The following is a 25829-nucleotide window of genomic DNA, read 5'->3' as shown; positions in this document are numbered from 1 at the left end:
TAGGTACACCCACGGTGCTGTTAAGGAGGGAGTTCCAGGATTTTGACCCAGCGACAGTGAAGGAATGGCTGATATATTTCCAAGTCAGGATGGTGAGTGGCTCGGAGGGGAACTTGCAGGTGGTGGTGTTCCCCATTTATCTGCTGCACTTGCTCTAGATGGTAGAGGTTGCAGGTTTGGAAGGTGCTGTCTAAAAGGTGGGCCTGCGTTGCTGTGGATGTGTGGCACTTCTTGAGTGTTGTTGGACGCAAGTGGAGAGTACTTTTTAATTCAGGGACTGTGGGCGTCGCTGGCAAGTTCAGCATTTATCACCCAAGTGTCCTGCTCAGCCATTTCAGAGGGCAATTAGGGGTCATTATTGCTATCTGGAGGCCAGACCAGGTAAGGCAGACTTCCTCCCCTAGGGGACATTAGTGAACCATGGAACAGAATGGCCTTGTTTTGCACTGTAGCATTCGGCCCATCAAGCCTGACCCTTCAACAATCCCATCCAGGCCTATCCCCGTAACCCCATGCATTTAAAATGCTAATCTCTGACATTTAGGGGCAATTTAGCATGGCCAACCCACCTAACCTGCACATCTTTGAACCAGACAGGATTTTTTTTATGACAATCGACAATGGTTTCATGGTCATCATTAGACTTTTAATTCCACATATCTTTTATTGAATTCAAATTCTACCATTTGCCAAGGCAGGGTTCGAACCCTGATCCCCAGAACATTACCCTGGGTCTTTGGATTGCTAGTCCAGTGATAATGCCAGTACACCACCGCCTTCTCATATTCCATCACACTCTTGACTTGTGAATAGGCTTTGTGGGGGAGAGTCAGGAGAGTGGGAGGTGGCCAATTCGGGTGAATCATTAGAATCCCGACAGATCCCTGAAGGAGGCCATTCGACCCATTGAGTCTGTAGCGACCACAATCCCATACAGGCCCTATTCCCGTAACCCTCATTTACCCTGCTAAGCCTCCTGACACTAAGGGTCAACTTACCATGGCCAAGCAACCTAACCCGCACATCTTTGGAATGTGGGAGGAAACTGGAGCACCCGGAGGAAACCCACACAGACGTGATAAGAAAACGCAAACTCCACATGGACAGTGACCCAAACCGGGAATCGAACCCGGGTCCCTGTCGCTGTGAGGCAGCAATGCTAACCACCGTACCACTGATTCTCTTAGCGGACCAGTTGAACTTTCCTCACAACTCAATTCCTCGAACAATCATTTTCTTCAATGCCGCAACTACCTGGCTTTGTCAAATTCTCTTTGACTAATGTGGCGATGACGGTGCTCTGATTAATTTAGTACCGTAACTTATAAAGCAGTCATATCTTAATTCTACCCATTGGAATGGTGTTAAGGAGGTAGAGGTGAGTTCTAACCACACTGTTTGAGTGACAGACTCAGGAAAACCAAAGACTCGAACATGAGATGACTTTGAGGTTGGCCTGTTGGAATATGAACTCTTTTTGATTAAGGAGTTAGTTGATGGGAATCTTTTCCTTGTATTTAACCGGGCACGTCAGTTCCTCTGGCGCCCTCAAAGACAGACCGCTGACGGATAGTACTCTGTGTACTGCTGTCGGAAAGGGATTTTGGTGAAGGGATTTCTGCTTCCGATGACTTGTTAGTCCAATGTAGTAGCTTAAATTAAGTTGCTTTGATTTTTTTTCCTCCCCAATACGGTTGGACGACAAGGTTGCAATAAAAACGTGTTAACAGTGTCAACGGCTGCTCCTCAGGCCGCTAACTTCTAAGTACCACAGTAAGCGTCTAGGCTCAGCAAGTTGGATCTTGCTGTGAATCGCACAATGGCCCCTTCGTCGAGGGAGCAGAAGATGATTCCACTGTTTTAGAAGACGGAATGGTGCAGATGATCACAATGATGATGATGAGGATCACCAGGCCAATTGTCACTCCCAAAATAATTTTCCATTTCTGGTTCGCAAACCTCTGCTGCTTCTCCACCTCTTTGGCCGTCTTCTGAAACACTTTACCCTACAAAGGTCAACACACACCATTAGCATGCGCCAAAATCCTCAAACAGTGTCCTCCTATTGCAATTATTGGTGGGACCTGGGCATCCCTGGCCGGGCCCAGCATTCATTGCCCATTGCTAGTTGCCCTGTCAACTGAGTGGCTTGTTAGGCCATTTGAGAGTCAACCACATTGCTGTAGTTCTGGGGTCACATGCAGGCCAGACCGAGTAAGAATGGCAGATTTCCTTCCCTAAAGGACAGTAGTGAACCAGATGGTAGTGAATTCAAAATTGGCTCAGTTGTAGGAGACAGAGAGTGATGACGGAAGGCTGCTTTACTGACTGGAAGCCAGTATCACAGGGATCTGTGTTGGGCCCCCTATTATTCATAGAACCGCCCCACAATGCAGAAGGAAACCATTCGGCCTATCGAGTCTGCATCAACAACAATCCCACCCAGGCCCTATTTCCTTAACCCCATACATTTACACTTGCTAATCCCCCTGATTAGGGGCAATTTGGCACGGCCAATCCATCTAACCTGCACATCTTTTGGACTGTGGGAGGAAACCGGAGCACCCGAAGAAACCCAAGCAGACACAGGGAGAATGTGCAAACTCCAGGCAGACAGTGATCCAAGGCCAGAATTGAACCGGGGTCCCTAGCGCTGTGAGGCAACAGTGCCAACCACTGTGCCACCGTGCTGCCCTATTATTTGGTATTTTTATGAACGACATTGATGACTATGCAGGGGGAATTAGTAAGTTTGCAGATGACACAAAGATTGGACGGGTGGTTAACAATGAGGCAGAGTGTCTTGGGCTGCAAGAAGATATAGACAGAATGGTCAAATGGGCAGATGGAATTTAATCCTGAAAAGTGTGAAGTGATGCAGTTTGGAAGGAGTAATTTGACAAGGAAGTAATCAATTAAAAACATGATATTTGGAAGTTCTGAGGAATAAAGGGACATTGGTGTATTTGTCCACAGATCTCTGGAGGCAGAAAGGCAGGCTAGTAGGGTGGTGAAAAAGGCATACGGCACACACTTTTATCAATCGAGATATAGATTACAAAAGCGGATAGGTCATGTTAGAATTGTATAGAACATTACAGCTAGAGTACTGTGTGCAGTTCTGGTCACCACGTTTTTGTTTTAGCTTACAGAAATGCAGAAGGAGGCCATTTGGCCCATCGAGTCTGCACCGACCACAATCACACCCAGGCCCTACCTCCAAAACCCTAAGGTAGTCCCCATGATGCTGAGGGGCAATTTAGCACGGCCAATCCACCCAACCCGCACATCTTTCGGACTGAGAGAGGAAACCGGAGCACTTGGAGGAAACCCACGCAGACACAGGGAGAATGTGTCTGCCTGATGGGGAACTGCAGCCCGGTCTCCCACATGATAAGCGAGGATACTAACCACTATGCTAACAAGGAATGCATTATTATAGGACGGGGGTGATTACACTGGAGGGGGTGCAGAGGAGATTCACTAGGATGCTGCCTGGGACGGAGCATTTAAGTTATGAAGAGAGGTTGGATAGGCTTGGGTTGTTTTCTCTGGAGCAGAGAAGACTGAGGGGGCGACCTGATTGAGGTGTACAAGATTATGAGGGGCGTGGACAAGGTGGTTAGTTGAAGGATCAGTCAGGAGGGTCAGAGGTTCAATGTGACGGGGGGGGAGGTTTAGGGGGGATGTGAGGGAAAACGTTTTTACCCAGAGGATGGTGAGGGTCTGGAATGTGCTGCCTGGGAGGGTGGTGGAGGCGGGATATCTCGCATCATAAAGTTGTCTATGGGCCCAGTGCTGGCAGATGGGATGAAATGGGGATTCAGGTATTTCTAATGTGTCAGTGTGGACTCAAAGGGCCGAACAGCATGAATGATTCTATGATACCACTCCCATTGCCTCCCCTAAGTGGGGCATGCTAAATTGCCCCTTAGTGTCCAAAGATGTGCAGGTTAGGGGGATTGGCCATGCTAAATTCCCCCTTAGTGTCCAAAGATGTGCAGGTTAGATGGATTGGCCATGCTAAATTCCCCTTAGTGTCCAAAGATGTGCAGGTTAGGGGGATTGGCCATGCTAAATTGCCCCATAATGTTCAAAGATGTGCAGGTTAGGTGGACTGCCCATGCTAAATTGCCCCATAATGTCCAAAGATGTGCAGGTTAGGTGGATTGGCCATGCTAAACTGCCCTTTAGTGGCCAAAGATGTGTAGGTTAGGTGGATTGGCCATGCTAAATTGTCCCTTAGTGTCCAAAGATGTGCAGGTTAGGGGGATTGGCACATGTGTGTGTGTGTGTGTGCCGTGTCCTGTGATCGACTGGCGTTGTGTCCTGTATGTATTCAGCCTAACTGAGTTCCTGTCGGAAGAGGTTGTGAATTCTCACAACCACCGAACTGGAGTAAGTGGATAGTGAGAGTGAGATGAGGAATTTATAGTGCCTCTCTTGTTCTTCCCACATAGGATTTAAAAAAAGGCTGACTCAATCACTTTGGCAAAAAGGAAGTCAGTCTGAAGCGATATTGACTGCAATTGTACAGATAATCCTCAAACTCACTCTCGAGAATGGATTACATTATTCCACAGGTCAGATCTGTAGCCATTTCCACTGAATGACAACTGTGCAAGCAAGTAGCTACTCAGTGGAGTTTACTTACGGCTTCCATCAACTGTTCTGCTCGGTCTCCCAGAACCTCCAGGTTCTCTCCTCGCTCCTTGACCTTCTCCGTGTTAGCGACCATCACCTCCAAGACTTCGTCCGCATCTTCCTGGAGCTTTCTAATCATATCGGACTTTTTCGTACCCTGCAATGAACGAGACCACAGTCAGAGAGCGCAAGAAGGAACCTCGGCAATCAATGGTACGGGATTTGTAAATAACCTTCATCCTCTGCCTCTGAGAAGTCTACAAGGTTTATGAGGGGCATGGACAGAGTGGATAGTCAGAAGCTTTTTCCCAGGGTGAAAGAGTCAGTGACGAGGGGGTACAGGTTTAAGGTGCGAGGGGCAAGATTTGAAGGAGATGTATAAGGAGGTTTTTGTTTTTACACAGAGAGTGGTGGATGCCTGGAACCTGCTGTCAGATGAGGTAGAGGAAACAGGTATGACTTTTAAGGGGCGTCTGGACAAATACATGAATAGGATGGAAATAGAGGGATATGGTCCCCGGAAGGGTAGGGGGTTTTAGTTCAGTCGGGCAGTGTGGTCAGTGCAGGGTTGGAGGGCCGGAGGGCCTGTTCCTGTGCTGTAATTTTCTTTGTTCTTTATTCTCCCATCCAATCATTGGGATTTTCCAGCTGCGCTCACCCCAAAGTCAGAAAATCCCGCCTGAGGTCAGCGGATCCTCTGCATGGTCCGTGTCCCGTCCACTAAGATTCCCGTGGCAGATGGGACGGGAAAACTCCGCCTGTACAGCGCAGAGGGTGAGGTGATGGTCTAGTGGTACTATCGCTAGACTATTAATCCAGCTAATGTTCTGGGTTTCGAATCCTGCCATGGCAGGTGGTAGGAATTTGAATTCAATTAAAAAAATATGGAATCTATTGATGACCATGAAACCATTGTCAGAAAAGTCTATTTCCTGCACTTGTCCCAAATCCTTGAATGTTCTACTTTGAGCACTCATCAAAAATTTTTTGAGAGGTTGTAAAGGCATTCCAGATTCCCACACTACCCTCTGAGTTTAAAGGTTTTTTTTCTCAAATCCCCTCTGACTTTCCTGCTCCTAACCCTAAAACTCTGTCCCCTCGTGATTGGCCTCTCAGCCAAGGGGAACAGCCTACTCCCCCTCATAATCTTATACACCTCAATCATGTCCCCCCTTAGCCCTATCTGCTCTAGAGAAAGCAGGGGAGGCGGTGGCCTAGTGGTATTATCGCTGGACTATTAATCCAGAAGCTCAGCTAATGTTCTGGGGACCCGGGTTTGAATCCCGCCACGGTACGTGGTGGAATTAGAAATCCTACAGTACAGAAAGAGGCCATTCGGCCCATCGAGTCCGCACTGACCACAATCCCACCTAGGCCCTACCCCCATATCCCTGCATATTTACCCACTAATCCCTCTAACCGATGCATGGCCAATCAACCTAACCCACACATCTTTGGACTGTGGGAGGAAACCGGAGGAACTCACGCAGACACGGAGAGAATGTGCAAACTCCACACAGAGAGTGACCCGAGCTGGGAATCGAACCCAGGTCCCTGGAGCTGTGAAGCAACTCAACAGTGACAACAAGAGGCAAGCATGCTGGAAATTTTGACCAAGTTATAATTAAACATACATATATATATGTCGTAAAGGCTGCTGCGAGTCATGACCTGTTCTGGGAGATATGTCGACTGTACTACTCTCATCTACACACCTTATCACTTCCTGTGTTGACCAAATAAGGATAGTTATTTGGACTATGTTCGACACCCCAGAGCTATTGTTACCATGTACAGTGACCGACATGCAGTTTGGTATAAACAGTTAGGAGTTGTCTACGAGTAACTCTACTGGCTGGATTTTCAGAAGGCGTTTGACAAGGTACCTCACAAGAGGTTATTGCAGAAGGTCAGGGGACATGGAGTTGGGGGTAGGGTGTTAGCGTGGATAGAGGATTGGTTGTCAAATAGGAGGCAGAGAGTGGGGGTCAATGGGTGCTATTCGGATTGGCGGATGGTGACTAGTGGGGTGCCCCAGGGGTCAGTGCTGGGGCCTCAGCTATTTACCATTTATATAGATGATCTGGAGGAGGGAACCGAGTGCAGGGTGTCGAAATTTGCTGATGACACCAAGATTGGGGGAACGGCAAATTGTGCGGAGGGTGTGGAGAGTCTGCAGAAGGATCTAGATAGGCTGGGCGAATGGGCCAGGAAATGGCAAATGGAATTTAATGTTGGCAAGTGTGAGGTGGTCCACTTTGGTAGGAAGAATGGTAGGAAGGACTATTACTTACGGGGCGAAAAACTGCAGCAGGCGACGGTGCAGAGGGACCTCGGGGTCCTTGTGCATGAGTCGCAAAAACCCAGCTTGCAGGTGCAGCAGGTGGTCAGGAAGGCGAATGGGATGCTGGCCTTCATAGCGAGGGGGATTGAATATAAAAGTAGGGAGGTCTTGCTGCAGCTGTATAGGGCATTGGTGAGGCCGCAGCTGGAGTACTGTGTGCAGTTTTGGGCGCCGCACCTGCGCAAGGATATTTTGGCCCTGGAGGGAGTGCAGAGGAGGTTTACTAGGCTGATACCGGAGTTGAGGGGATTGAGCTATGAGGAGAGGCTGAATAAACTAGGCTTGTACTCGTTAGAGTTTAGAAGAATGAGGGGAGATCTCATTGAGACGTATAAGATGATGAATGGGATGGATAGGACAGAGGTGGAGAGACTCTTCCCGCTCAAAAAAGACAGTAGGACTAGGGGGCACAGCCTCAAGATAAAGGGGAGGCGGTTTAGAACGGAGTTGAGGAGGAACTTCTTCACTCAAAGGGTGGTGAATCTCTGGAATTCTCTGCCCGTTGAAGTGGTGGAGGCTGCCTCGCTAAATATTTTTAAGAAGCGGGTTGATGGGTTTTTGATAAGAGAAGGGATTGAGGGTTATGGGGAGAGGGCGGGAAAGTGGAACTGAGCCACGACAGATCAGCCATGATCTTATTGAATGGCGGGGCAGGCTCGAAGGGCTAGATGGCCTACTCCTGCTCCTATTTCTTATGTTCTTATGTTCTTAATCGAACACTGTGATCAGTTTCCAGTGATATCATTGCCAGAGTGCTAGAGAACTTTCTGGAAGAATGAGAGAAGTTCAGGATAAAGAGATGTGTTTGAGCCTTTATCTCTAGCGACAACTGCGCGCGTGTGCGTGTGTGTCAGTGTATGTGTGAGTTTGTGTGTGTGTGTGTGTGTGGGTTGGGGGGGAGGCGAGGAGGCAGAGTGGGGCTTCTCTGAGAACCTGGAGCACCTGGCTGAAACCCATAATTGAACCAAATTGATCATCACTGTCACATGTACTGGGATACATACAAAAGTATTGTTTGATTTATTATTGTCACATGTATTGGGATACAGTGAAAAGTATTGTTTGATTTGATTTATTATTGCCACATGTATTATGCAGTGAAAACTATTGTTTCTCGCGCACTATTCAGATAAAGCATAACGTCTATTCATCCAAAGCATAATGTACATACAGTACAAAGGTGTGACGGAGAGGAGAGTGTGCAGAATGTAGTGTTACAATCTCAGATAGATTGAAGAGTAAGATTAGCTTAAGACAACCTTGAGAAGGTAGTGGGGGGGGTTTGAATGGGGAATTCAGCAGATAAAGTAGAGTCCTTTGCTGTGCTCGGCAAGGTGTGGACTTCGACCTGTGGCTGGGGATTTACTGGGGCTGCCCAGTGCCGCTGGCAGATTGTCACGGAGGTAGATTTGGCGGCATGCCCATTATTGCAACTTCTTTCAATCAACTTCCAAGACAAAACTGGCTCCTTGACAGAAGCCCGAAGTGGTTGTTGAGGGTTGTTTTTCAAACTGGTGGCCTGTGACCAGCAGTGTGCCTCAGGGATCAGTGCTGGGTCCACTGTTGTTTGTCATTTATATTAATGACTTGGATGACAACATAGGACACATGGTTAATAAGTTTGCAGATGACACTAAGATTGGTGGCATCGTGGACAGTGAAGAAAGTTACCTCCAATTGCACAAGGATCTTGATCAATTGGGCCAGTGGGCTGACGAATGGCAGATGGAGTTGAATTTAGATAAATGCGAGGTGCTGCATTTTGGTAGATTGAACCAGCACAGGACTTACTCAGTTAATGGTAGGGCGCTGGGGAGAGTTAGAAAACAAAGGAATCTAGGGGCGCATGTTCATAGCTCCTTGAAAGTGGAGTCAAGGTGGACAGAGTGGTGAAGAAAGCATTCCACATGCTTGGTTTCATCGGTCAGAACATTAAAGTGGAGATGCCAGCATTGAACTGGGATAACTTGGTGTTGTGAGACATTGAATACAGGAGCTGGGATGTCTTGAAGTTGTACAAGACATTGGTAAGGCCACACTTGGAACACAGTGTACAGTTCTAGTCACTCTATTATAGAAAGGATATTATTAAACTAGAAAGAGTGTAGAAAAGATTTACTGGATGCTATGGGGACTGGATGGTTTGAGTTATAAGGGGAGGTTGGATAGACTGGGACTTTTTTCTCTGGAGTGTAGAAATCTGAGCGGTGATCTAATAGAGGTCTATAAAATAATGAGGGGCATAGATCAGCGAGATTGTCAATACCTTTTCCCAAAGGTATGGGTGTCTAAACCTAGCGGGAAAAGACACCAAAGGGTCCAGAGGGGCAATTTGTTCACACAGAGGGTGGTGAGTGTCTGGAACGAGCTGCCAGAGGTCGTAGAAGAGGCGGGTACAATTTTGTCTTTTAAGAAGCATTTAGACAGTTACATGGTACGATGGGTATAAAGAGATATGTGCCAAACATGGGCAATTGGGATTTGTTTAGGGGTTTAAAAAAAAAGGCAGCATGTACAAGTTGGGCCGAAGGGCCTGCTTCCATGCTATAAACCTGAGTGTGTCCTCTTTAGACAAGGATGTGGCCTTCTGGGCCTCTACTTGCAGGGGAGAAAATGGCAGCGCAACCTCTCATTTCGGGCTTTAACCCCAGCTGCTGGTGTTGGGGAGTGCAGCAGGCATTGGCGCCCATCACCCTGCCAGGTAAACGGAGGGAGGTCAGTGGCAGGGAGGCTGGACTGAAATCACTGAAATTCCAACAGCCTGTTCTAAGCCTCATCCCCAACGGTGTTACTCAGCTTGCTGAATGCATTGACCTACGGGTGGCACAGTGGCCTCACGGTGCCAGAGACCTGGGTTCGATTCCCTTCTTGGGTCAATGTCTGTGCGGAATACAGTGAAAAGTATTGTTTGATTTATTATTGTCACATGTATTGGGATACAGTGAAAAGTATTGTTTGATTTATTATTGTCACATGTACTGGGATACAGTGAAAAGTATTGTTTTATTTATTATTGTCACATGTACTGGGATACAGTGAAAAGTATTGTTTGATTTATTATTGTCACATGTACTGGGATACAGTGAAAAGTATTGTTTGATTTATTATTGTCACATGTACTGGGATACAGTGAAAAGTATTGTTTTATTTATTATTGTCACATGTACTGGGATACAGTGAAAAGTATTGTTTGATTTATTATTGTCACATGTACTGGGATACAGTGAAAAGTTTTGTTTCTTGCGCACTATACAAAGCATAACCTACATACAGGAGAAGGAAAGGAAAGTGTGCAGAATGTAGTGTTACAGTCTCAGATAGGGTGAGGAGTAGAACATAGAACATAGAACATTACAGCGCAGAACAGGCCCTTCGGCCCACGATGTTGCGCCGACCAGTTAAAAAACAATGACCCACTAACCTAAACCAATCCCTTTTCGTCCATGAACCTATCCACGGATCTCTTAAACACCCCCAAACTAGGCGCATTTACAACTGCAGCAGGCAGGGCATTCCAATCCCTCACCACCCTCTGGGTAAAGAACCTACCCCTGACATCCGTCCTATAACTAACCCCCCTTAATTTAAAGCCATGCCCCCTCGTGCTAGCTTTCTCCATCCGAGGAAAAAGGCTATCACTGTCCACCCTATCTAAACCTCTAATCATCTTATATGTTTCAATAAGATCCCCTCTTAGCCGCCTTCTTTCTAGCGAAAACAACCCCAAATCCCTCAGTCTCTCCTCATAGGACCTCCCCTCCATACCAGGCAACATCCTGGTAAACCTCCTCTGCACCCTCTCCAAAACCTCCACATCCTTCCTGTAACGTGGGGACCAGAACTGCACATAGTACTCCAAGTGCGGCCGCACCAGAGTTGTGTACAGTTGCAACATGACGCTGCGACTCCTAAATTCAATCCCCCTACCAATAAACGCCAAGACACCATATGCCTTCTTAACAACCTTATCTACTTGATTCCCAACTTTCAGGGATCTATGTACACATACACCTAGATCCCTCTGTTCATCCACACTACTCAAAGTCCTCCCATTAGCCCTATACTCGACACATCTGTTGTTCCTACCAAAGTGAATTACCTCACACTTCTCCGCATTAAACTCCATCCGCCACCTCTCGGCCCAGCTCTGCAACCTGTCTAAGTCTTCCTGCAAACTATGACACCCTTCCTCACAATCTACCACACCTCCGACTTTGGTGTCATCAGCAAATTTACTAATCCACCCAACTATACCCTCATCCAGATCATTAATAAAAATTACAAACAGCAGTGGCCCCAAAACAGATCCCTGAGGCACACCACTCGTAACCGAACTCCATGACGAATATTTACCATCAACCACCACCCTCTGTCTCCTATCTGCTAGCCAATTCCTGATCCAATTTCCTAGACTACCCTTAATCCCATACATCTGCATTTTCTGCAGAAGCCTACCATGGTGAACCTTATCAAACGCCTTACTAAAATCCATGTATACCACGTCAACTGCCTTACCCCCATCCACCTCTTTGGTCACTTTCTCAAAAAACTCAATAAGGTTAGTAAGGCACGACCTACCCGCTACAAAACCATGCTGACTATCTCCAATCAATTCATTACTCTCCAAATAACTATAAATCCTATCCCTAATAATTTTTTCTAAAACCTTGCCCACAACAGAAGTAAGACTCACTGGTCTAAAATTCCCAGGGAAGTCTCTGTTCCCCTTCTTAAACAATGGGACAACATTCGCTATCCTCCAATCTTCCAGTACTATAGTAATAAATCTGACAACACCAGGTTTTAGTCCAACCTATTTATTTGATAACATACTCGCAAGCTTTCGGGTTAGCCCCTTCGTCAGGTGAATGGAGAGTTCTGGCCTCAGACAGAGCATATAAAGCACAGACAGTTTAGAGATTACTGATTAGAATGCGAATCCTTACACCTAACCTGCTGTTCAAGACCTGAAGTGGCTGATAATGTGAGTGGAAGGAGCACTGATCACAGTTTAAAGAGATGTGTATTGTCTCCAGACAGTATAGTAAGTGAGGTTTTGCAAACCCAGGCAAGTCACGGGGGTTACAGATAGTGCGACATGAACCCAAGATCCCTGTTGAGACCGTCCTCATGTGTGCGGAACTTGGCTATCAGTCTCTGTTCAGCGACTCTGCGCTGTCGTGTGTCGTGAAGGCCGCCTTGGAGAATGGAGAAGTGGTCATGAGCATTCAGCCTCTGACCTTCGGGTAAGCATTCTCCAAGGCGGCCTTCACGACACACGACAGCGCAGAGTCGCTGAACAGAGACTGATAGCCAAGTTCCGCACACATGAGGACGGTCTCAACAGGGATCTTGGGTTCATGTCGCACTATCTGTAACCCCCGTGACTTGCCTGGGTTTGCAAAACCTCACTTACTGTACTGTCTGGAGACAATACACATCTCTTTAAACTGTGATCAGTGCTCCTTCCACTCACATTATCAGCCACTTCAGGTCTTGAACAGCAGGTTAGGTGTAAGGATTCGCATTCTAATCAGTAATCTCTAAACTGTCTGTGCTTTATATGCTCTGTCTGAGGCCAGAACTCTCCATTCACCTGACGAAGGGGCTAACCCGAAAGCTTGCGAGTATATTATCAAATAAATAGGTTGGACTAAAACCTGGTGTTGTCAGACTTTTTACTGTGTTTACGCCAGTCCAACGCCGGCATACCCACATCATGACTTCCAGTACTATACCAGAGGCCAACGACGACCTGAAGATCAGAGCCAGAGGCTCTGCAATCACTTCTCTTGCCTCCCAGAGAATCCTAGGGTAAATCCCATCCGGACCAGGGGACTTATCTATTTTCAAACCCTCGAGAATATCCAGCACATCCTCCTTATCAACTGCAATACTGTCTATTTTACTCCCCTGCAACCCAGTGTCCTCCTCAGCTATATTCATGTCCCCCTGCGTGAACACCGAAGAGAAATATTGGTTCAATGCCTCTCCAATCTCTTCCGGTTCCACACATAACTTCCCTCTGCTGTCTGTAACTGGCCCTAATCTTGCCCTAACCAACCTTCTGTTCTTGACATACCTATAGAACGCCTTAGGATTCTCCTTAATCCTATCAGCCAAAGTCTTCTCATGTCCTCTTTTAGCCCTTCTTAACTCACTCTTCAACTCCCTCCTAGCCAATCTAAACCTTTCTAGTGCACTACCCGAGCCCTCAAGTCTCATCCGAACATAAGAGCATAAGAAATAGGAGCAGGAGTAGGCCATCTAGCCCTTCGAGCCTGCCCCGCCATTCAATAAGATCATGGCTGATCTGTTGTGGCTCAGTTCCACTTTCCCGCCCTCTCCCCATAACCCTTAATCCCCTCTCTTATCAAGAACCCATCAACCCGCTTCTTAAAAATATTTAGCGAGGCAGCCTCCACCACTTCAACGGGCAGAGAATTCCAGAGATTCACCACCCTTTGAGTGAAGAAGTTCCTCCTCAACTCCGTTCTAAACCGCCTCCCCTTTATCTTGAGGCTGTGCCCCCTAGTCCTACTGTCTTTTTTGAGCGGGAAGAGTCTCTCCACCTCTATCCTATCCATCCCATTCATCATCTTATACGTCTCAATGAGATCTCCCCTCATTCTTCTAAACTCTAACAAGTACAAGCCTAGTTTATTCAGCCTCTCCTCATAGCTCAATCCCCTCAACTCCGGTATCAGCCTAGTAAACCTCCTCTGCACTCCCTCCAGGGCCAAAATATCCTTGCGCAGGTGCGGCGCCCAAAACTGCACACAGTACTCCAGCTGCGGCCTCACCAATGCCCTATACAGCTGCAGCAAGACCTCCCTACTTTTATATTCAATCCCCCTCGCTATGAAGGCCAGCATCCCATTAGCCTTCCTGACCACCTGCTGCACCTGCAAGCTGGGTTTTTGCGACTCATGCACAAGGACCCCGAGGTCCCTCTGTACCATCGCCTGCTGCAGTTTTTCGCCACGTAAGTAATAGTCCTTCCTACCATTCTTCCTACCAAAGTGGACCACCTCACACTTGCCAACATTAAATTCCATTTGCCATTTCCTGGCCCATTCGCCCAGCCTATCTAGATCCTTCTGCAGACTCTCCACACCCTCCGCACAATTTGCCTTTCCCCCAATCTTGGTGTCATCAGCAAATTTCGACTCCTTTTTCTTTTTAACCAACGAATCAACTTTTTTAGTGCACCACGGTTCCCTAGCCCTACCAATTCCTCCTTGCCTGACAGGGACATACCAATCACAGACTCGCAGTAGCTACTCCTTGACAGTCCCTGTAATCTCCTAGTCCAACCTGTGCTTCCTAATTCTCTCCTAATAGCCTCATAACTACCCTTCCCCCAGCTAAAACTACTGACCCGAGGTTCATGCCTATCCCTTTCCATCACTAAGGTGAACGTAACCGAATTGTGATCACTATCACCAAAATGCACACCAACTTCCAAGTCTAGCACCTGGTCTGGCTCATTTCCCAGTACCAAATCCAATATAGCCTCACCTCTAGTTGGCCTATCTACATACTGAGTCAAAAAACCTTCCTGCACGCTTTGAACAAAAACTGACCCCTCTAACGAGCTAGAGCTATAAGGTTAGCTTAAGATGCCCTTGAGAAGGTAGTGGGGCTCAGAATGGGGAATTCAGCTAACAAAGTAGAGTCCTTTGCTTTGCTCAGCAAGTAAATAATGTGGCAAGGTGTGGACTTCCTCTTGTGGCTGGCGATGCTGGGAATTTACTGGGCCTGCCTACTGCTGCCGACAGATTGCCATGGAGGTAGATTTGGCAGCATGCCCATGCTTGCAAATGCTTTCAACTGGCTTCCGAGACTGTTCTCTTTAGATAAGGATGTGGCCTTCCGGGCCTCTACTTGCAGGGGAGAAAATGGCAGTGCAACTTCTCATTTAGGACTTTAACCCCAGCCGCTGGTATTGGGAAGTGCTGCAGGCATTGGCGCCCATCACCATGCCAGGTAAACGGAGAGAAGTCAGCGCCAGGGAGGCCGGACTGAAATCACTGAAATTCCAACAATCTGTTCTAAACCTCACCCCCAACGGTGTTGCTCATTTTGCTGAATGCATTGACCTATGGGCGGCACAGTGGCACAGTGCTCAGCACTGCTGCCTCATGGCACCAGGGATCCAGGTTCGATTCCTGGCTTGGGTCACTGTCTGTGTGGGGTGTCAGTGTTCTCCCCGCGGCTGCATGGGTTTCCTCCGGGTGCTTCGGTTTCCTCCCACTGTCTGAAAGATGTGCTGTTAGGGAGATTGGCTGTGCTAAGTTATCCTTTAGTGTCCAAAGATGTGAAGGTTAGGGGGATTGGCCATTCTAAATTGTCCCTTAGTGCCCAAAGATGTGAAGGTTAGGTGGATTGACCATGCTAAATTGTCCCTTAATGTCCAAAGATGTGCAGGTTAGGTGGATTGGCTGTGCTAAATTGCCCCTTAGTGTCAGGGGGAATTAGCAGGGTAAAACGTGGGGTTATGGGGATAGGTTGGGATTGTTGTCAGTGCCTCCTTCAACACTGCAGGGATTCTAGTCTATGATCTTAAAACTCACAGTTGGTATTTTGGTTTCAGTTCTTTCAGTTTCTGTTGTTTGTAGTGTCACTCATTATAAACCCTCCTCTGGCTGTTGGCAGCCTTTGGAGTTCCCCTCTTTCGCGCCCCACCCAAAACTCTGGCCACATTTGCAGAGAGCAATTGTTTTGGTTTTCCACAAGATCCCAGCGCCTGTGTCTCTTTCTTTTTCCCTCATTCATGAGAAATGGGCGTCGCTGGCTGGGCCTAGCATTCATTGCCCATCCCTAGTTGCTCTTTGAACTGAGTGGCTTGCTAGGCCATTTCAGAGTCAACCACATTGCTGTGGCTCTGGAGTCACATGTAGGCCAGATTGGGTAAGGATGGCAGATTTTCTTCTCTGAAGGACATTAGTGAACCAGATGGGATTATCCGACAATGGTTTCATGGTTTTCAATAGAATTTTAATATTTTTATTTTATTGAATTCAAATTCCACCATCTGCCATGGCAGGATTCGAACCCGGGGTTCCCAGAACATTAGCTGAGTTTCTGGGATTGATAGTCTAGTGATAATACCACTAGGCCATCTCTTTATGTAGGTACTATTAATAGAGAACTGAATGACAAGGGCACTGGGAGCAGCCATTTTAACTCAAGCAGGAGTCTGACTGCTTCCAAACTTAACGCAGTTGCCCCAGCTGGGGTTTGATCAGAGAATTATAAAATTCCTACACTCTAAAAGGAGGCTATTCAGCCCATCAAGCCAACAATCCCACCTCGGCCCTGTTCCTGTAACCCCACATATACACCCAGCTAGTCCCCATGACACTAAGGGGCAATTTAGCATGGGACGGCAATGGCCTAGTGGTATTATCGCTAGTGCCCTCAGTTTCTAGTCTCTCCTACAATGGAATCATCTTCCCCACGTCCACTCTATCCAGGGCCTTTCAGTATTCTGTAGGATTCAATGACATTCCCCCATTCATCCTTCTAAACTCCATCGAGTACAGACCCAGAGTCCTCAAACGCTCTTCATGCATCAAGCCTTTCATTCCCAGGATCACTCTCGTGAACCTCCTTTGAACCCCCTCCAAGGCCAGCACATCCTTCCTTAGATATGGCACCCAAAATTGTTCACAATATTCCAAATTCGGTCTGGCCAGAGCCTTGTAAAGCCTCAGCAGTACATCCAGCAGCATGGTGTCACAGTGGTTAGCATTGCTGCCTCACAGCTCCAGGGATCCGGGTCAATTCCAGGCTTGTGTGGAGTTTGCACATTCTCCCCGTGTTTGTGTGGGTTTCCCCCAGGTCTCTGATTTTCTCCCACAGTTCCAAGTTAGGTGGATTGGCCATGGTAAATTTCCTCTTCATGTCCCGGGATGCACAGATTTGGGGGATCGTTGGTGTGGATATATGGGAGCGGGGCCTGGGTGGGATTGTGGTTGGTTCAGGTTCAATGAGTGAAATGGCCTCCTTCTGCACTGTAGGGATTCTATTATACCTGCTTTTGTCTTCTAATCCTCTTGAAATGAATGCTAACATTGCGTTTTCCTTACCAACTCATCCTGCAAGTTAATCTTAAGAGAATCCTGAACTGGGCAATTCTCCTGGTTTCAAATATTAATTGTCAATACACCACAGAGAAAATTCTACTTAAGACACCATCTTGTGATGCTGTGCAATATACTCCCCCTAAATTTAACTCCTCCTATAGCTCCCACCTGCTCCACAAAATCTGTCCCTATCAATTCTCCACCCCAGAGTCACTCGGCTCAAATCGAGTCAAAGGTATAACTTTGTAGCACACTCAATCTTACTCTGAAAGTAAGTGCACAGCCAGTGAAGAAGGTTAATGATATATTGGCCTCCATAGTGAGAGGATTTGAGTACAGGGATAAGGATGTCAGAACACTGAATACAGGAGTTGGAAGCCTTGTTAAAGTTGTACAAGACATTGGTGAGGCCACACTTAGAATACTGTGTACAGTTCTGGTCACCCTATTATAGAAAGGATACTATTAAACTAGAATGAGTGCAGGAAAGATTTACTAGGAAGCTGCCGGGATTTGATGGTTTGAGTTATAAGGAGAGGCTGGGATAGACTGAGACTTTTGCTCTGGAGCGTAGAAGGCTGAGGGGTGATCTTATAGAGGTCTATAAAATAATGACAGGCATAGATTAGGTAGATAGTCAAAATCTTTAAAGGTTGGGGAGTCTAAAACTAGTCTAAGATGAGAGGGGAGAGACACAAAAGTGTCCAGAGGGGCAATTTTTTTCACTCAGTGGGTGATGGCTGTTTGGAACAAGCTGCCAGAGGCAGTAGTAGAGATGGGTACAATTTTGTCTTTGAAAAAACATTTAGACAGTTACATGGGTAAGATGTATAGAGGGATATGGGCCAAATGTAGGCAGTTGGGACTAGTTTAGTGGTAAAAACTGGGCAGCATGGACAAGTTGGGCCGAAGGGCCTATTTCCATGCTGTAAACCTCCATGTTTTACTGCAATTGTATAGGGCATTGGTGAGGCCACACCTGGAGTATTGTGTGCAGTTTTGGTGTCCTTATCTGAGGAAGGATGTCCTTGCTATAGGAGTACAGTGAAGGTTTACCAGGCTGATTCCTGGGATGGCAGGTCTGTCATATGAGGAGAGACTAAGTCAGTCAGGATTATATTCACTGGAGTTTAGAAGAGTGAGAGCGGATCTCATAGAAACTTATAAAATTCTATCAGGGTTAGACAGGGTAGATTCAGAAAGAATGTTCCCGATGGTGGGGGGAGTCCAGAACTAGGGGGTCATAGTTTGAGGATAAGGGGTAAACCTTTTAACTGTCCAGTCTAGCTCACACATAGCTTGGTGTGGTTGCTGTTCTGATCAAGACTGCAAGAAATTACAAAGGGTCATGAACAAGTAGCCCAGTCCATCACCCAAACCAGTCTCTCACCCATTGACTCTCTACAATTCCTGCTGCCTCAGGAAAAGCAGCCAGCCTAATCAAGGACCCCCACGCACCCCGGACATTCTCTCTTCCACCTTCTTCCGTTGGGAAAAAGGTTAAAAGTCTGAGGTCAGGTACCAACCGACTCAAGAACAGCTTCTTCCCTGCTGCCATCAGATTTTTGAATGGACCTACCCTGCATTAAGTCGATTTTTCTCTACACCTTAGCTATCACTGTAACACGACATTCTGCACTCTCTCCTTTCCTTTTCCCTTATGTACTCCATGAACAGTATGCTTCACAGCGCGCAAGAAACGCTACTTTTCGCAGTGTCCCCATGCTTGACAATAATAAATCAAATTAAAAAAAATCTCCCAGACAGCGTAGGATTAATGGTTTGAAAGAAGCTAAAAACAAAAAAATGCTGGAAAATCTCAGCAGGTCTGACAGCAACTGTGTGTGTGAGAGAGAGAGAGAACAGAGCCAATGTTCAAGTCTGGGTGACCCTTGGCCAGAGATAATGAAACCGAGCGTGCAACACTGGGGCAATTCATATGAGACCAAGGAACAAACCATTTCACCTCCTCTGCCAATACTCACCCCGCTTTAAGGACATGGTGCTTTAATTTAACTTTGTATCTTGCTGGGGGAGGGAGGAGCGGGGGTGGGTTCGATCCAGAGTAATTCAGAGAGATAGGCGCACTGTGGTCGCAAAACTGTCTGGGACTATTTTCAAACTCGATCGTCCTTCTTCACCCACTTGTCATTTCAGTTGCGATTTCATTTTGCCTTCCTCAAGGACTGACACACTCTCTCACACACACACACACTCTACATAAAAGCTTGAAACTTTACTCACCATTACTGCTGCTTGCTCTCTCTCTTTCTTCCCCTGTCTCTCTCTGACTCCGTTTGCCACTTCGCTATTTCAGTCCTGGATTTCCCCTCTGCGTCTTTTCCTGCAAACAGTTGGCTTCCGGGTACTGGCACCCTTCTTGCTGTATGTGTGTGTGTTCTCTACAGCTGTTTATCAAATCGACTCAGCGAATGTTTAATTTAGAGTCAATTTTTTTCTCTGCTCTCCTGATCCTGTTGCTCACCACTCTGTAAGTAAAAAGTGGAGATTTACCAGAGGATTTTAACTTCCCAAGGCTGGCACAGTGCTTAGCACTGCTGCCTCACAGTGCCAGAGTTTGATTCTGGCTTTGGGTCACTGTGTGTAGCGTCTCCCCCAGCGTCTGTGCGAGTTTCCTCCAGGTGCTCCAGTTTCCTCCCACAGTCCAAAGATAGATTTTTTTTATTAGTGTCACAAGTTCCTTACATTAACACTGCAATGAAGTTATTGTGAAAATCGCCAGAGTCCTGTTCGGGTACACTGAGGGAGAATTTAGCACCTAACCACCTGGAGGAAATGGAGCACCTGGAGGAAACCCATGCAGATACGGGGAGAACGTGCAGATTCCACACAGACAGTGATCCAAGGCCAGGAATCGAACCTGGGTCTCTGGCCCGTGAGGCAGTGGTGCTAACCACTGTGCCGCTGTGCTGCCTGTGTGCGGGTGAAGGGAGACAGGTGAGCAATAAAACAAACACTTAGAATTCAAACAGCAATTTAAAATGTTGGCCCCAATATTCACAGCTTATTTCACGCTACCCCAGCACTCACGTGTTAGCACAAGGTGCGGTCCCTTAGGTGGGCTCGGGTGCAGCAGAGTGGCTTCACTGGTTGTCCATACGTGTGTGGGCCAATGACCTTGCACAGTGCGAAGTGGCCATCTTGTGCAGCCATCTTGCACCGGGCAGGAGGAACATTGGGGAAAAAAACTTGAAGAGATATAGTGGGAGGGAGGGGAAATCGGACAAACATACTGATCTATCCATGGCACGGTGGCAGAGTGGTTAGCACTGCTGTCTCACAGTGCCAGGGACCTGGGTTCGATTCCAGCCTCAGGTGACTGTCCAAGTGGAGTTTACACATTCTCCCCGAGTCTGCATGGCTTTCCTCGCAGGTGCTCCGGTTTCCTCCCACACTTTAAAGATATGTGAGTTAGGTTGATTGGCCATGCTAAATTGCCCCTTAGTGTCTAAAAATGTGTGGGTTAGGTGGATTGGCCATGGTAAACCGCCCCTTAGTGTCCAAAGATGTGCAGGTTAGGTGGATTGGCCATGCTAAATTGCCTCTTAGTATCCAAAGATGTGTAGATTACATGGATTGGCCATACTAAATTGCCCCTTAACGTCCAAAATGTGTGGGTTAGGAGGATTGGTCATGCTAAATTGCCTCGTACTGTCCAAAGAAGTGCAGGTTAGGTGGATTGGCCATGGTATATTGTCCCTTAGTGTCCAAAGATGTGCAGGTTAGGGGGTATTGGCCATGCTAAATTGTCCCTTAGTGTCAGGTGGATTAGTAGGATAAAGATGTGAGGTTATAGGGATAGAGCCTGGGTGGAATTGTTGTTGGTGCAGACTTGATGGGCCAAATGGCCTCCTTCTGTACTGTAGAAATTCTTCAGCGTGCCAGCATGAACTCAGTGAGCTGTCCTCCTGGGACAGAGAGTGATGGGTTGGGATGGTGTATATGCCAGGGAGGTGGGCTGATCAGGCTGGAGGGGGGGCAGCTTGTGGAATGACATCAGATGAGGGGAAAGTTGAGCAGCTTTTGTTCAGATTATAAATGGAATCACTTATTTTCATGCAAGCCTCGACAAGCTGAAGTGGCTGAATTGGCAGATGTTGATTTTCCCCCGTGGGTACTTGGTTGGAATATTAATACCTCCTCCATTCCATTCATTGTTTCCTCTCAAAGCGTGTTGAAAAGTCTTGTGAGAATAGCTTGGAGCGAACCTCCTCCCTGCCCTACAAGAAGGAAATAGATGCTTACCGGAATAAAGCTTCGCTTTTTGTCACACAGTGCCATTCACTATGAGACTGTGTCTTCTAGTCGACGTTAAATCCTGTTCTATGCTGAGATTAACTGTTGGTGAGACCAATACAGAGAGATTCAGCACCCCCCAGACTCGAGGGGAGAGACAAATTAGCCTTGAGTACACCGTGGCACAGTTGGTTAGCACTGCTGCCGCACAGCACCAAGGGTTCGATTCCCAGCTTGGGTCACTGTCTGTATGGAGTTTGCATGTTCTCCCAGTGGGTTTTGCCTGGGGGCTCTGGTTTCTTCCCAGTCCAAAGATGTGTGGGTTAGATGGATTGGCCATGCTAAATTGCCCTTTGGTGTCCAAAGATATGCAGGTTAGGTGGATTGGCCATGCTAAATTGTCCTTTAGTGTCCAAAGATGTGTAGGTTAGGTGGATTGGCCACGCTAAATTGGCCCTTGGTGTCAAAGATGTGTGGGTTAGGTGGATTGGCCATGATAAATTGCCCCTTAGTGTCCAAAAATGTGCGGGTTAGGTGGATTGGCCATGATAAATTGCCCCTTCGTGCCCAAAGATTTGTAGATTAGGTGGGATTGGCCATGGTAAATTGGCCCTTAGTGTCCAAAGATGTGCTGGTTAGGTGGATTGGCCATGGGAAATTGCCCCTTAGTGTCAGTGGGATTAGTAGGATAAATACATGAGGTTATGGGGCTCGGGTCTGGGTGGGATTGTTGTCAGTGCAGACTTGATGGGTCGAATGGCCTCCTTCTACACTGTACGAATTCTTCAGTGAGCCAGCATGAACTCGGTGTGCTGAATGGTCTCCTCCTGGGACAAAGAGTGATGGGCAGAGAGTAATGCCAGGGAGGTGGGCTGCTCAGGCTGGAGGGGGGGCAGCTTGTGGAATGACATCAGATGAGGGGGAAGTTCAGCAGCTTTTGTTCAGATTATAAATGGAATCACTTATTTTCATGCAAGCCTCGACAAGCTGAAGTGGCTGAATTGGCAGATGTTGATTTTCCCCCGTGGGTACTTGGTTGGAATATTAATACCTCCTCCATTCCATTCATTGTTTCCTCTCAAAGCGTGTTGAAAAGTCTTGTGAGAATAGCTGGGAACGAACTTCCTCCCTGCCCTACAAGAAGGAAATAGATGCTTACCGGAATAAAGCTTTGCTTTTTGTCACACAGTGCCATTATCTATGAGACTGCGTCTTCTAGTTGACGTTAAATCCATGCTGAGATTAACTGTTGGTGAGACCAGTACAGAGAAATTCAGAACCCCTGAACTAGAGGGGGGAGACAAATTAGCCTTGGGTTAGCACCGCTGCTGCACAGCACCAGGGGTTCGATTCCCAGCTTGGGTCACTGTCTGTGTGGAGTTTGCATGTTCTCCCAGTGGGTTTTGTCTGGGTGCTCCAGTTTCTTCCCAGTCCAAAGATGTGCAGATTAGGTGGACTGGCCATGCTAAATTGTTCCTTAGTGCCCAAAGATGTGCAGGTTAATTGGATTGGCCATGCTAAATTGTTCCTTAGTGTCCAAAGATGTGCAGGTTAGGTGGATTGGCCATGCTAAATGGCTCCTTCGTGTCCAAAGATGTGTAGGTTAGGTGGATTGGCCATGCTAAATTGTTCCTTAGTGTCCAAAGATGTGCAGGTTAGGTGGATTGGCCATGCTAAATGGCTCCTTCGTGTCCAAAGATGTGTAGGTTAGGGGGATTGGCCATGCTAAATTGTCCCTTGGTATCCAAAGATATGTAGGTTAGGTGTCACGCAAACACACACACACGCACAAACACTCACACACTCTCACTTTCCAGTGGAAGCTGTCACATTCTCTTTCTACCAAAGGCACTGGTATCACGGACACCGGGTTCGGAGTTGAGCCGGGAATCACAATGGAACACTGCTGAAACTTGTTGTATTTTATTCAGGATGTTAAAGCCTGGAATCAGAATATAGCTCTGCAATCTTCATGGTGGAATGTCTGGACAGGCTCCCCACAGATCAGTAACTAACCAGTATTTACCTGAGTAATTTCAGAGCCCTCTCACAGTGCATATTCAGTGTCCTGTTAGTTAGGGAGCCATTTAAAACACCACAGGCATACTTTCCACATCTACCAGATTCATGACTAAGATTTTTCATCACAATTTTGCCCCTCCAAGCCACTCACCGTCCTGTCGTGAAAATATATCGACTGTTCCTTCACTGTCGCTGGGTCAAAACTCCCCTCCGCAGCACTGTGGGCGTACCTACACGATGCGGAGATGCTGGAGTTGGACTGGGGTAAACACAGTAAGAAGTCTCACAACAGCAGGTTAAAGTCCAACAGGTTTATTTGATAGCAAAAGCCACTACCTTTCAGAGCGCTTGCTGCTCCTTCGTCAGGTAAGTGGTGTTGTGAGACTTCTTATGATGTACCTACACCATGTGGATTGCAGCGGGTACAAGATGGCGGCTCACGCACCATCTTCTCAAGGAACAATTAAGAATGGTCAATAAATGCTGGCCTAGCTAGTGATGTCAACATGAATGAATGATTTTATAAAAGATACACAACCAATGAAATTGACTTGAGTTTAGGTGGATTGGCCATGCTAATTTGCCCCTTAGTGTACAAATGTGTGTTGGTTAGGTGTATTTGCCAGAAAAAATTGCCCCTTAGTGTCCAAAATTATGTGGATTGGCCAGGTGTGCGGCCTTACAAGATGGGGTGGGGGGGCAGAGGACCTGGTGATGAGACTGTGTTAGAGGGATGATGCAGGCATGATGGGCCAAATGGCCTCTCCTGCATTGCAGGGATTCGGTGCTTCTATTTTGTGAGTTGCTGAACCCAGAAGGAAAGGAATTACATTTGCAACGTGTCTTTCTGCCCCTGGGAAGTGTCCCATAACATTTTCAACTGGCCCCTGAGGTGCAATCACACGCTGAATGGATGGGTGCCCATTCTCAGACAATACTGATGGAGCAGTCACTACTAGTGTACATTACAGCTAATGACTCCCCCTGCTGGAGGTACAATCAATAAACGGACGGGAAAAGGTTCCTGGAATCATAGAACCCCGAGTGCAGAAGGAGACCATTCAGCCCATCAAATCTGCACTGACCACAATTCCATCCAGGCCCTATCCCCATAATCCCACATACTTAATTCCTGCTAATTCCCCCTGACAGTAAGGGGTAATTTAGCATGACCAATACCCCTAACCTGCACATCTTTGGACACTAAGGGGCAATTTAGCATGGCCAATCCACCTAACCTGAGCATCTTTGGACACTAAGGGGTAATTTAGCATAGCCAATCCACCTAACCTGCACGTCTTTGGACACTAAGGGGTAATTTAGCATAGCCAATCCACCTAACCTGCACATCTTTGGACACTAAGGGGTAATTTAGCATAGCCAATCCACCTAACCTGCACATCTTTGGACACTAAGGGGTAATTTAGCATGGTCAATCCACCTAACCTACATATCTTTGGACACTAGGGGCAATTTAGCATGGCCAATCCACCTAACCTGCACATCTTTGGACACTAAGGGGCAACTTAGTGTCCAAAGATGTGTAGGTTAGGTGGATTGACCATGCTAAGTTGTCCCTTAGTGTCCAAAGATGTGCAAGTTAGGTGGATTGACCATGCTAAATTGCCCCTTAGTATCCAAAAGATGTGCGGGTTAGGTGGATTGGCCATGCTAAATTGCCCCTTAGTGTCCAAAGATGTGTAGGTTAGGTGGATTGGCTATGCTAAGTTGTCCCTTAGTGTCCAAAGATGTGCAAGTTAGGTGGATTGACCATGCTAAATTGCCCCTTAGTATCCAAAAGATGTACGGGTTAGGTGGATTGGCCATGCTAAATTGCCCCTTTGTGTCCAAAAGATGTACAGATTACGTGGATTGGCTGTGATGAATGCTGGGAACAGGGGGATTGGGTGGTGGATGTTGAGTGCTACTTTGAAGAGTCTGTGCAGACTCGAATGGGCTGAATGGCCTCCTTCTGCACTTTAGGGATTCTTTGTTAACCAGGAGCTGGGATGCTCTGCCTGAGGGTAGGAACAGATTCAATTTAGGCATTCGAAAGGGAATTGGAGCGTTATCTGAAGAGAAATATGAATTACAGAGCTCTGACAAAAGCTTGGGGAGCAAGTCGAGGTGGCCTGTAGACAGACAAATACTTCTGCGCTTGAAGTTCCAGAGAGGGAAGTATCCTACATTCTTAACATACCAGTTCTTCACCCTCAATTGTGTCCAGCTGAGAGTTATCCAACTTAAAATGTTCTCTTGAATCATTTTCATAGTTTAATGGGCAGTTTTTTTTATTCACTCGTGGGACATGGGTGTCGCTGCTGAGCCAGCATTTAAGACCATCTCTAGCTCCCTGGACAGCTGAGAGTCAACCACATTTCTGTGGCTCTGGAGTCACATGTAGGCCAGACCAGGGTAAGGATGGCAGATTTCCTTCCCTAAAGGGAACCAGATGGGTTTTTCCAACAATG

At 47.1% G+C, this 25829-nt stretch overlaps 1 protein-coding gene across 1 annotated transcript; it reads right to left on the bottom strand.

Moving 5' to 3' along the window:
- Positions 1-458: 458 nt before the first annotated feature.
- Positions 459-19746, bottom strand: LOC145361293 (vesicle-associated membrane protein 5-like). Its single transcript, XM_080216942.1, has 3 exons — positions 19324-19746; positions 4655-4801; positions 459-2006 (listed from the first exon to the last, which is right to left on the bottom strand). The coding sequence occupies exons 1-3, from the start codon at positions 19324-19326 to the stop codon at positions 1788-1790; spliced, it is 369 nt and encodes a 122-aa protein (XP_080073068.1). The 5' UTR covers positions 19327-19746; the 3' UTR covers positions 459-1787.
- Between the last annotated feature and the right edge of the window lie 6083 nt (positions 19747-25829).

Source organism: Carcharhinus amblyrhynchos, chromosome 34 (assembly GCF_965287045.1).
Source record: "Carcharhinus amblyrhynchos chromosome 34, sCarAmb.v2.hapA, whole genome shotgun sequence".
Lineage (NCBI taxonomy): Eukaryota > Metazoa > Chordata > Chondrichthyes > Carcharhiniformes > Carcharhinidae > Carcharhinus > Carcharhinus amblyrhynchos.
Note: the sequence above shows the minus strand (reverse complement) of the source record. Positions and strands in the feature narration are given on the sequence as shown.